This window comes from Malaya genurostris, chromosome 3, assembly GCF_030247185.1.
Source record: "Malaya genurostris strain Urasoe2022 chromosome 3, Malgen_1.1, whole genome shotgun sequence".
Lineage (NCBI taxonomy): Eukaryota > Metazoa > Arthropoda > Insecta > Diptera > Culicidae > Malaya > Malaya genurostris.
The window spans coordinates 244,385,584-244,398,134 of record NC_080572.1 but is presented as its reverse complement, the minus strand read 5'-3'; the positions used below and the strand labels follow the sequence as shown (position 1 = coordinate 244,398,134).

Below are 12,551 nucleotides of genomic sequence, written 5' to 3'. Positions count from 1 at the left end.
AATACATTTTTATCTTTGCCATATGCGGTCTTTTCTATGTAATTTCAGCCTTTAAACGCTCCAATAACGTTATATAATAATCACTGTTAATGGTATTTACTTTTGGAAGATAGTCGATAAATATTAAGCCACACTCATCCCAAAATACCGAGACTGTGACTGACCTAGTGAACTGATGAATCCATGTTTCATCCATTGTCACATATTGACGCCGAAATTCTGGTTTGTTACCTTTTAACCAAGGCCAAACACTGCTCAAAATCATCAACACGTTCTCGTTTTTGGTCAACAGTGAGAGAATGCGGCACCCACTTTGAACAGAGCTTTCTCATAGTCAAATGCTCCTGCAATATAAAGCCAACACGTAATTTTGATATCTTTACGATGACAGCTAACTCACGCAACTTCACTTTTCGATCATTCAAAACGATTTTGTGATTTTTTTATGTTTTCTGGTGTTACCACATCATTTGGACGTCCTCTGCGTTTTGCTTCATCGGTGTCGGTACTCGTTGATATTAGGCACTTAAGAAAAGCTTAGTTATGAATTGTTTGTGATTATGTCATACAACTGAAATTTTTTTCACAAATTGATGATATCATATTCCCGATCGAATGTAGCAAAAACTATGTTGTGGATAAATTGTGAAAAGGCGCCCCATTGCCAGATAGTCTTATTATATGCAGAATTTTTTTTATAAGTATCATAAATGAAATGGCACTACTGCCTTAGAATTTCGCGATACTATTATAGCTACGAAATTGTAATCAAAAGCACTAATTTAAGGACAATGCTTTGCGTAACCCTATAGGCACGGATTCAACCAAAAATTTTGCACATTGCTATACAAACGGTGAAGCATTTGTTACAATGTCACATTAAATCAGCGTTATGTCACTCGGTGTACGATTTACGGGTACCTACTTGAGAACTGAGTAAAAATAAACCCCAAAAAATCGTGAAGCACGCCCCGGACCAAAACATAGTTCCAACAATGGACTCTGCGACGATGTTCCATAACTATTTTGGGCCCCCTAAGCACGAAGCGAAATCCTTTGGAATGGGTATCTATTGGCCGAAGCAGCTGATATAAAAACCGATAACGGTATTAAATGATTATTATTCATTAATTGATCGTTTATCGTTGCGGTTCCGATTTCAGTTTGGCAGTTAACGGTTCGCTTCATAATGTTCACGAAAATTGTAAGTTTGGTTTGGATTGAATCGAAGTGAGTGATAAGATTGATAAGTGCGTTTATGTTTTTTTGGTTTCAGGCCGTTGTCGCATCCTGCCTGTTGGCTGTGGTCAGTGCTGAGCCGCACGTCCATGGTCATGTCGTTCCAGCGTTTGTCACTGCACACAGTTCTCAGGTGTTTGCGCGGACCTTCAACGGCATAGTGCCGATAGCAGTGCCCGCTCCCGTACCGGCACCGTTTGCCGCCGTCTACCCATCGCTGTACGTTTCACCACCGGTGCCGGCAGTGTTCAGCTATCCGGTGTATGCTTCGGCCCCTGCCGTGCCAGCGACTCCGGTGGCTGTGGCAACGCCGGCAGTCGTGGCCGCTGCCCCGGCTGAAAAAGTTGTCATTGCTGCTCCAGTGGCTAAAGCGAAACTGGTGCGGAAATCCGCACCTTATTTGACGACTATTCGTTATCGCTCGGTTTATGCGTAAACTGGATCGGTTTACACTTATCTTGATGTGATTATTCCCTAGTTGCTAAGCGTTTGAAATAAGTTAGTGATATAGTGAGTATTATTCAGTGCTAGTCGTTAATCAACAAATCTTAAGTCTATCGGCTATTAATAAATGGTGGGAAACCTCACCGAGACGCTCTTGACAAAATTTCATAATCTTTCTGCACCAAATCGACTCATACCGTTATAAGTAATTAAAAATGACTACAGAAGCCGTAAAGTCATATTGCCGAAAGCTATCGAGCCGAATGATATTTTTATCCTAAAACTGGAGTTGGTTTATCAAATGGGGGACGTTTTGCTATTCAATCTGCTCGTTTGGAGAAAAACACAATTTTTTGCGAATTTTTTTCAAGAGCAATCGTTCAATCGATTTTCTCAGAAACTGTGACGAATATCAAAAAACCGAACTGACAATCTCTTAGAAAATTAGTTTAGATTATTCTGTGAAAATTTCAGAATGATTCATTGACTTTAGCGGTCGTGAAAGTCTTTTTTTCTGAAGGTAGAATTGCATTGCTGAAAACTGAAACTTTCAACTTTTTCATTGAATATCTCGCCTTCAAAAGCATGAATCAAAAATCTATCCTGACAATGTCTAGATAATTCAATTTAGATGCGATTAGTGCATAAAAACATACATGTTGTCGCGATAAAAGTGAAGGGAAAGTTATTTCTGTAAAGGTAAGTCGATTCCTATGGCGGCGCCATTTTAATTCCCTGGTAACGTGACGAAACATGAGGGAGAAAAAGAATCGGCTCAAAAAGGCTGCCAAACAAGCGGCAGCTTCGTTGGATTTTATGTGATGTAGTCAAACTTGTAACGGAAAATATAAAAACTTTCTTGGCCACCCGGCCACATCAAGAGTCATTTTGCACATTTGCGAGGGAGCATGGAGAGAAATGTAATACGCACAGCGAGCCACGTGGTTTAACGCGACCTACTGGCCTCAACCCTTAAAGAAAATTAAGCAATGAGAAGTGCCGTTGAAAGTCGACCATTTCTTTTCGAGTTCAGTCGTTGACGAGCTCGATTTTTTGGTTCCATAATGCCAAAACTTCTCAATAATCTAATACTTCTTCGAGTGAAGTCGAATGAAGCTCGATGATGGACTTCGAATCAAGAACCATAATACGAAACGTGGTCGATTCGATAAAATTATAGTCGAATCGAGATACATAATGCCACCAGTGCGGTAAAAATTCATTTTCAATCGAATGATATCAGATGAAAATGAAATTTATGCCCACTGACTGTCATCATTTCGATACAAATTCATATGACTTTTGCTGCCATTTTCAAGTTAAGCTCCCAGAATTCATCGTCAGTTGAATAATCGTACCTAGTCATTTGTAGTTTCACTTGCTCACTTTCAAGGGCCGAGTAATCTAACTGCTTCATTGTCTTCGATGCTGGCAGTGAGCAAGTTCGAATGAATAGAATTATAAATGGAGTAAAGTATTAAAAATTAAAACTGAAGGAGGAAACAATTAATTTATGTGTATTCTGTAATTGATATTTCATCTACCTGATTCGTCTTTCATCTTTTATCTTGAACCAATTCGAATGTTTACATGAAGCTCATTTGAAGGCCGTTCTCACACTATTGAAAGAGATATTTTGTTACTTCAAGAGATCAACTGACGGTGGTTAAACTGAGCTTCGATTTGAAGAGAAACGAAAGATGAACTGAATGCCGCCCGTTCGGTACGTCAGCGAACGTTGTGTGTGTCAGAATGTGAAGTTTACTGCAGTAGAGAGATCGTCAATGTGTTCCACATTCAGTTTCAATTGAATTGAATAAATTTTTACGGCACTGCTCTGAAGAAAACAGTCGTTTATCGGTGGCACCTACGTTTCAGAGGTGGCCGTGAGTCTGTGAATGATGATGAGAGAAGTGGTAGGCGATTGAAATCGAAAACCAACGAAAACATCATCTAAATCAAAGAATGGATGACCGTACACCACAAATTGACTATTAGAGAAATGGCAGAGAAGTTGGATCGTTCGCGTGAAGCAATTCACTGAAAAAGGCCAGATTTGTGGACAAATAACTCGTGGAACTTGCACCATAATAACGCACCGTCACACAATGCCATCGTTATCCGTGAAGATTTTTCTAAAAAACGAAACGTTACCATTGAGCAACCACCGAATCCACCTGATTTGGCTCCCTTGCTCCTTGGAACGCGTTTCAGCACCCGAGATGAGATTATGGAAAAATCGCTGAAGGCTCTAATGGCCAAACCAAATACTGAATATAAAAAATGTTACGAGGATTGGATCAACTGCTGGCATAAGTGTGTTGCAGTCGAAGAGGAGTACTTTGTAGAGGACAATATCGATTTCGATGAATAATGTTGTATTTTTAATTTTTTGAATAAATTCCGGGAACTTTTTGATCAAGGTAGTGTATGAAGACATTGCAAATCGTCATCGGCGCAAGTTTATAAGAAAGCATGTTGACTTGGTTAAACCCCAAGGCACTTCTAGCGTACGTTACTCCGAGCTGAAATGACTCATTCAGTTTTTATCCAAATTTATTTTTATTTCATATCATTTACGTTACTTCAAGCTTGGAAAAATTTTCAACAGCGCTGAATTCAGTCTCAATATGATCAAATTCTACAATCACTTTTACAAAAGTCCAGTCCCGTACCAAAGGAGGGTTTCGTTTCAGGAGATAAAGATACTGAAGACTACTTCAGATTACTACTACTTAATTCTCGGTGTGCTTTTTACCGGCGTTTTCAATATACACTTTGAACTTTTCCACTGGAACTGTCATTATGGAGTATTGAAAAAAATTTGTGACTGTGCCAGAGAGACGGTTATTGTATTATATTTCTTTACGTTTACTGTCATATTATGTTTGTAACAATGTCTAAGATCCCCTAAATATTTATATAGCACAACCATCCACAAAAGTTTTGACGTCATATTCATAGATCCACACCTCATCACCAGCTATGATGCATTCGATGAATGTGGGGTCACTATCTGCATTGGAAATCATCTCTTTGGCCACATCAACACGACGCTGTTTTTGAATGAAATTCAGCATTTTTGGCACCAGCCGAGAAACGACGCGTTTCAAACCCAAAACATCAGTTAAAATGTGTTCGGCTGATCCATAAGAGATGCCCAACAACACAGCAATCTCTCTAATCGGTACAGAACGATTTTGCAACACGATTTGCTTCGCCGATTCAATGTTTTCTTCAGTAACAGATGTTGTTGGGCGGCCAGGGATCTCATCATGATCCAAGCTTGTACGACCACCTTTGAAGCGTTTATACCACTCGTATGCCTGTGTTTTTCATTGACACGATTCACCAAAGACCTTTTCTAACATTTTCAACGTTTCGGAACACTTAAATCCATTTGCAACACAAAATTTGATGCACGCACATTGTTCTAAATTTTCATCCATTATAAAAATCGCCACACGAAAATTTTTCAACTTCTTTGTATGGACGCCAAACAAAAACTAATCGTACGATATGCGTCAAAATTTGAAAGAATGTGTATAAAAGTGTTGCCAACGTTGAGAGAATAAAAGTTTATCGATTGGACAAGCGCGGAATTTTTAAAATGAAAATTCCGGTTCTTTTTTGATCATAAGGTATTAGTAGATAGTCATACAAATTTACTTTGGTTATACTGGTTTCGGATTCAGGTTCCGGAAGTAGTGGTTTGAAATTCTAAAACGAAACTCCCTTAAATTTCTCAGAGATAATTTAACTTTTGAGCACAGATAATAGTACGAGGAAGCCGAATTAGGTGAACGAGGGCGATACCCCAATAACTGTCGCTTCGGAACACTCGTGCTGACTTTAATCTATTTTCGGGTAATCATTCTGTTCTCTGGCGTATAATAATGGATTCAGGAAAACATGTATTCGAAGTGAGCTTGCGTTCATCTTTACAAACCCTAAATAAGTATGTGCGGGATCCAGCGGCAGGATATCTTTCTCATCTGCAGAATCTTGCTTAAATAAGGCATGCTCGCGCACTTCCTCTTTCGGGTCGTCCAGTGCAATCGTATGTATTATTATTATTATCATTTATTTTACCCCGGTTTCATCCCCCATTTTATGTGGTTTTGACTACATAGAACCAGCTTCTGTTTCGCTGCGTGCTTTATCGACAGTAGAGTTTTGACCATCACGTAACTCTCAAAACCTCTATCTCACGGAGTAATCTACAGGATCAAAAACCCGATAATATTTGTCGAACTTTTTTTTTCGTTTCTGTTTCTGATTTCGGGAAAGATCCAAGGTCTATAATTCACAAAAAAGTAACTCACGTAACTCCTCCAACTCTTAAAAACTAACGCATAAAACGCTTCGTAACGCTTAAAACTTTTAAGAGTAACACATGTCACGTTTCGTAACGCCTGTAATTTACAAAAAGTAACTTCGTAACGCCTGTAACTTACAAAAGGTAATGCTTCGTAATGCCTAAAGCTTACTAAAATGTAATGCATGGTAACACTTGTAACTTACAAACGAGTAACGCTTGTAACTCTTCGTAACTTCTATGACTCATAAAAAGTAACGCATGTAACATTTTGTAACACTTCTAGCTCGTATAAGATTAACGCATGTAGCGATTTGTAACGCTTATGATTCACATAAACATTCGTATAAAAGTAACGCATTGAACGCTTTGTAACAACTATAATTTACTTAAAAGTAACGCTTGTAACGCTTCGTAACACCTATGACTCACAAAAAAGTAACACATGTAACGCTTCGTAGCACCTATAACTTACTAAAACATAACGCATGTAACGCTTCATACCGCCTATGATTCACAAAAAAATAACACATGTAACACTTCATAACGGCTATAACTTACTAAACGTAACGCATCGTAACGCTCCGTAACATCTATTACTTACTATAAAGTAACGCATGTAACGCTTCGTAACGTCTGTGATTCACAAAAAAAGTAACGCAAGTAACGTTTCGTAACGCCGATGATTCACGAAAAAGTGACGCTTCGTAACGTCTACAACTTGCAAAAAATATCGCATGTAACGCCTCGTGACGTTTATAGCTTACTTAAAAGTAACGCATGAAACACTTCGTAACGCCTATGATTCACAAAAAAGTAACGCATGTAACGCCTCGTAACGTTTATAACTTGCTCAAAAGTTACGCATCGTAACGCTCCGTAACGCCTACAACTTACAAAAAAGTAACGCATGTAACATTTTGTAATGCCTATGATTCACAAAAAAGTAAGGCATGTAACGCTTATAACTTACAAAAGAGCGACGTATGTTACACTTCGTAACACCTATGACCTCCTTAAGAGTAACTCGTTCACCGCAAGAGTAATAACGGTTTTTAACATTCATAATTTTCACAAAATAACTCATATAATTTGGAACCCACAATTCAAGAAAATTATCGTATGCAACTCTTTCTAGCTTCTAAAACTTAACGTAACGCTTCCCATCTCACGACTGATCGTCTGATTAATATGACAATATGACAAACGTTGTGAAGCTTTGGACATCCCACAGCACACATCGGTCACTAAATATTATTTACTGACAGGATGCAAATGTTAGTAGCTATTTTTCATAGAATAACTGACTTCCAATGAATTAGAAATGACGGAATCAGGATCTACTGTTTTAGAGAGTACTCGATTCTATAAATCAATCGGTATTGAGCAATTTCAGGAATGACTAGACGAAAAGTGACAAAATCAGAAACGACCTTCTCTAATTTGGATGAAGCTTTGCACATGGCTTCAGTATGGCAAACCATAAGTTTTGAACCGATGGAGAGGTCAATCTGACTCACGACTGATTTTTAAAAAGGGCCTTCTCTAATTTGGATGAAGCTTTGCACATGGCTTCAGTATGGCAAACCATAAGTTTTGAACCGATGGAGAGGTCAATCTGACTCACGACTGATTTTTAAAAAGGGCGTATGTATTTTTGCATTTCACAAAAATTGCCTTTTTCAAATCGTTTGTAACTCGAAAACCGTTCATCGTACAAAAATGGCGTCCAGGAAGAAGTTGTAGGGAATCGATTGGGGACTCTAAAAAAAATATACACTGAAAAAAATTGTTGGTTTTTTTTCTCAATAATTACAGAATAATCCGAAAAAGTTAAATAAAAAAACAGGGTTTTAATTTTTTTTGATAATTTTTATTTTAAAACTGTTATTAAAACCTACAGATTGATGGCCTTTTGAAAAATCAAGAAGTAACAGCTAAAATAGTTTACGGGTGCATGCAAATGATCAAGTTCTTCTCGTTGTAATTCGGAAACCGTTCATCGTACAAAAATGGAGTCCAGGAAGAAGTTGTAGGGCACTCAAAAAAAATATACACTGAAAAAAAATTTGTTTTTTTTTTCAATAATTTCAAAATGAACCAAAAAAATTAAATTAAAAAAACAATCAGGGTTGCGATTTTTTTATAGGTTTTTTTTAAAGCTCTTATTAAAACCTACAGATTGATGTCTACCTCATCCGTGCCTTTTGAAAAATGAAGTTACAGCTAAAACAATTTACAGATATTTTCGTCGAGTCTGATGATTTTCTAAGCATTTCTGCTCTTGTTATCGTTCAAGAGTAAAGGTGAATGATACATAGAATAGTTTATTGGAAAGATTTTCTTGAAATTATTACAACTACCGTAAATGACTGCTTACAGGAGTGCATGTTCAAAAAACCTTACTACAGAACATCAAATGCGAAAACTGTAATGATCAATGGAGAAAAAATTCAATGTACAAAGCGAACTTCGTTCCGAAATGACTCAACAAATTTGTAAAGTTTTTCAATAATACATTTTTGTTCAAATTTTGGTTACCCTAGGCATAAGGAACCATAAGAACAGTTAAGTGGTACCCCGGGTGATTAATCCCAACGCCTACATCCAAAACACCGAGTTTCGAGGCTTTTGGTAGGATTTATTAAACGCTTGAGCTAGGATCGATCAAATGTATAATTTATTGAAATATTTTGGATCTTGTGAGTTCTTTCCGAACTCTGCCGTAGAATGCTTGACGTAACAGTAAAGTTCGATTAGAAATTACGTACATATTTATATGACAGCGATAGTAACCCTCTGGAATCACAGAAGGTATGACTGATGAATCCAGCGCGAAGTTCTTAACCCAATAAACATCTTTAGGAATAGGACACAATCCTTCCGGGGGGATTTGAGGGAAGTTAGTTTTGTTCGCGTAAATGTGCTGATAGTCTTTGGCGTAGTAATCGAAGAAATGGCAAAGCGGCATCGGTGCAAGTTTAAAAGGAAGCATGTTGAACTGGTTATTTCCTAAGGCGCTTCTAGCGCACCCTACTCCGAACTGAAATGACTGATTAAAAACAAGGTTTGTGGATATAAGCAACAATTTAAATCACCTCAACTGTATTGTCCAAATCGATTTTAATTTCTATGGTTCCGTTGAGGACCGGTGTCGTACGGTTGAATTTTGTGACGCGAATCGTGGAGAAATTTCCAATAGCGCTGAATTCATTCTCAACACGATCGAATTCTACAATCACTTCCACGTAAGTGCAACAATTATGGATACTAGTTAGTAATGGAATCAAAGCAAACAACAACACTCGTCCGTGCATTGTTGAACGTTGAAGTGATGGAAAATAGAATGCAACTTCTTTATAATGGGCAATTAAATCAATGATATTTATGTACCGATCGTCTGATTAATATGAGAACATGGCAAGCGTTGTGAAGCTTTAGTGATCACACATCTGACACTAAAAATCATTAGCCGACAGGATGCAAATATCATTAATTTTTTTTTCAGTGAATTTCAATTTTTGATTGCAGATTACAAAGGATAATTTCAAAAGAACTACACGAGATGTTCGGTGATTGGTTTGGCACATTTTCCATGAGCGTTGACATGGCAATCAACGCGTGTGAAAACACCATGCCGCGAGTATTGATTTCCGTAATGAGTTTTAAAATAATTGCTTATTTTGATATTGATGTAAAGCATGCTTCAGATAGAATTGGAACAAAGACAATTGTCTGTATTTCAGTTATTTATTATTGAATTCAAGAACTTTTTTTTATACAAATGTAGCGTTTTCTTCATACTTTTAAGAAAAAATACGGATAAAATTATTCATCACGGTTTCGAAGGAATTCTCGAATTTTTCCTGTAACACGGCTCATTAGGCGTCCATAGTTTTAGCTATCTTATTCCACCAGGTCGTCATCTGATTGATGTCTTTGACCCTTTGCTTGAGACTTCTCTTCATGATTGCCCAGTATTTCTCAATAGGGCGGAACTGGGGGCAGTTGGGTGGGTTAAGGTTTTTCGGAACAAACTGGACCCCTTTCTCTGCAAACTATTCTTGAACGACTTTGCTGTAATGACAGCTTACCAAATCTGGCCAAAACATTACGGGATGGTCGTGGGATCGAATGAAAGGCAAAATTCGATTTTGGAGACACTCTTTTTGGTACAGTTCCGATGTCACTGTCTTATTTGTAACGAAAACTTTCCTTTTTTTTGCCACAACTGCAAATGCCCTGCCAAATCATAAATTTTCTTGCAATTTTGTCGGCAAAAACAAATTCAAATTTGGCTGGAACATCCCCCCTAGCCGTTGCCAAGTAAAATTTTTGACCTGGGATTTGCCCGAAGTCAGCCTTGACATAGGTTTCATCGTCCATCAGAAGACACCAATCGAACTTGGTCAGCACCTGGTCATATAGTTTCCGAGCACGAATTTTGACCACACTATTCTTTTTTATGGTCCGATTTGGCTGTTTGCTAGCTCAATACGACTTGATTCCTTCCCGGAGTCGAGTTCTCTTCACGGTACTATGGGCAGCACCGAATTTTCTGGCCAAATCATGGTCCGACAGATTAGGATTCCTCTTAAACGTTTTCAAAATCTTACCACGCAGTTTCCGGTCGACAGTTCTACTCCAACGATTGGCTTGAGGCTTCCGAATCGTCGTCAATGTTTCCTTATACCGTTTGATAACGCGCCATCCGGTATTTCTGGGCAATTTCAGCTGTTTAGCTAGCCTAGATGCTGACCACAATGGATTTTCCAAATAACTGTGCACAATTTTCCCCTTCATTCGGCTTCCATGTTGATTGTGTACAAAGTACAGCCGATTTGCGACACGTGGGCGATAAGAACTTCCAAATCCGTCCACCATGAGCGCCACAATATGAGCAAAAGTTTGTTCCAAGTCTAAATGAAGCAAGCTTTATTATTATCTGTTGATTATCAAAGCTTCATTCAAATATGTTTATTTGTTAAAAAATGGTAGGGAAGACCGGGTTAGTCCGGACACGGGGCTAAACCGGACAGCTTAAATATCTTCTAAACCAGCAATTATTTCGATCTATGGATTGACTTTGTAAACGCGTTTTTATGTGACAAAGAGACATCAGATAGCTGAATGACGCTGAGTCAATTCAATTTGGCGTGAATCGTGTTCGTGTCAAAAGGTGTACGTTTTTTCAGTGGATTTATTTTTTTTCAAATTTTTTAATTGTTTGGGTATATATGATTTTTGTGCATTTCAGTGACGATCTGCTTAGTCTGCTTAGATGCTACGGCGAAGAAAAACTAATGTATATTGCCTTATGAAAAAAAATCAAACAGAAACGTTGTTGGCTAAAAAAAACATCTACTGTAATTATGCTACTTTGATTTGTTAACTTCTGATAGGTCTGTGATGAGATACAGTGGACACCGGAAATTATGATTTCTAAGAAGCGTACTCGTTACTCCTCCCTGTAAATGTTCATTTTGAAAGTGTTTTTAGAGATAGACAAATATAAATCACCTCAAGTGTATTATCCAAATCTATTGTTATGTCAAAGGTACCATTGAGAACTGGCGTCGTACGGTTGAATTTCGTTACTCGAAGCTTGGAGAAATCTCCAATCGCACTGAATATAACATCAATACGGTCAAATTCTACAGTTACTTCCACAAAAGTCCAACTAATTTGGAAAGCTGTTAGTAATTGAAACAAAACAAGCAACAACACTCGTTCGGCCATTGTTAGATATTGAAGTGAATGAAAATAAAATGCAAGTGCTTTATAGTGGGCAATGCGACAAATGGTTCGTGATATTAGTCAATTCTCAAGCACATATTCATGTACTGATCATCTGATTAATATGAGAACATGACAACTGCTGCAAAGCATTGGAGATCACACATATGACACTACTTCCGACTACCTGTAGAGATCGCTCAATCTACATCTGTGAGGAAAGAGATTTTCATAGAATATTCAGTTGCGACTATTACAAATTATGGAGACGAAAAATAAAATTCAAAGTATTTGAAATGATCAAAACCATTTAATAAAACTACGACATTTAAAGTAAATATATAAATACTCTTAACTTAGCTAAACCTAGTTGACCGCTCCACAGTAACGCCTATTCATATACAAAGTTGAACCAAGCCATAAACATTCGATAATTACCTGCTTGATAAGGATCAATAATTCTCGCTCGCCTAGCATCCCGAGCAAAGTCTAACATCAAAATGAGAACAAATTGAAATCAGATTATGATAGCAACATCAGATTGAAATCCTAATATGATATCAACTCATCACAATATGTTATCATTTTGCCGTTCGCTTTAAAACAAAACTTTCAAGGCAAAAGTTTTTTGATACTCAAAAACGTGATTAATCCACCTAGCAGTGAGATGATACCTTTTTTTATTAATACGCATGTGTTTTTGCATGGATATTCTTAGGTGTTTTAGTTCTCATGACATTATTTTAATTATCGTCGTTTTAAACGGCAAATTTAGATTTTAATTACTCATTACCCTGTAATGCCGAAACTGCAA

General features: G+C 37.6%; 2 protein-coding genes across 2 annotated transcripts; one reads left to right on the top strand and one right to left on the bottom strand.

Moving 5' to 3' along the window:
- Positions 1-1,143: 1,143 nt before the first annotated feature.
- LOC131439244 (calphotin-like) lies at positions 1,144-1,830 on the top strand. The gene is made up of 2 exons (XM_058610012.1): positions 1,144-1,204; positions 1,277-1,830. Exons 1-2 carry the CDS (start codon positions 1,190-1,192, stop codon positions 1,673-1,675), a joined length of 414 nt encoding a protein of 137 aa, XP_058465995.1. The 5' UTR covers positions 1,144-1,189; the 3' UTR covers positions 1,676-1,830.
- A 6,851-nt stretch (positions 1,831-8,681) lies between these two features.
- On the bottom strand, positions 8,682-11,740 carry LOC131434274 (uncharacterized). Its single transcript, XM_058600937.1, has 4 exons — positions 11,522-11,740; positions 11,457-11,469; positions 9,100-9,233; positions 8,682-9,044 (listed from the first exon to the last, which is right to left on the bottom strand). Exons 1-4 carry the CDS (start codon positions 11,738-11,740, stop codon positions 8,682-8,684), a joined length of 729 nt encoding a protein of 242 aa, XP_058456920.1.
- Positions 11,741-12,551: the final 811 nt, after the last annotated feature.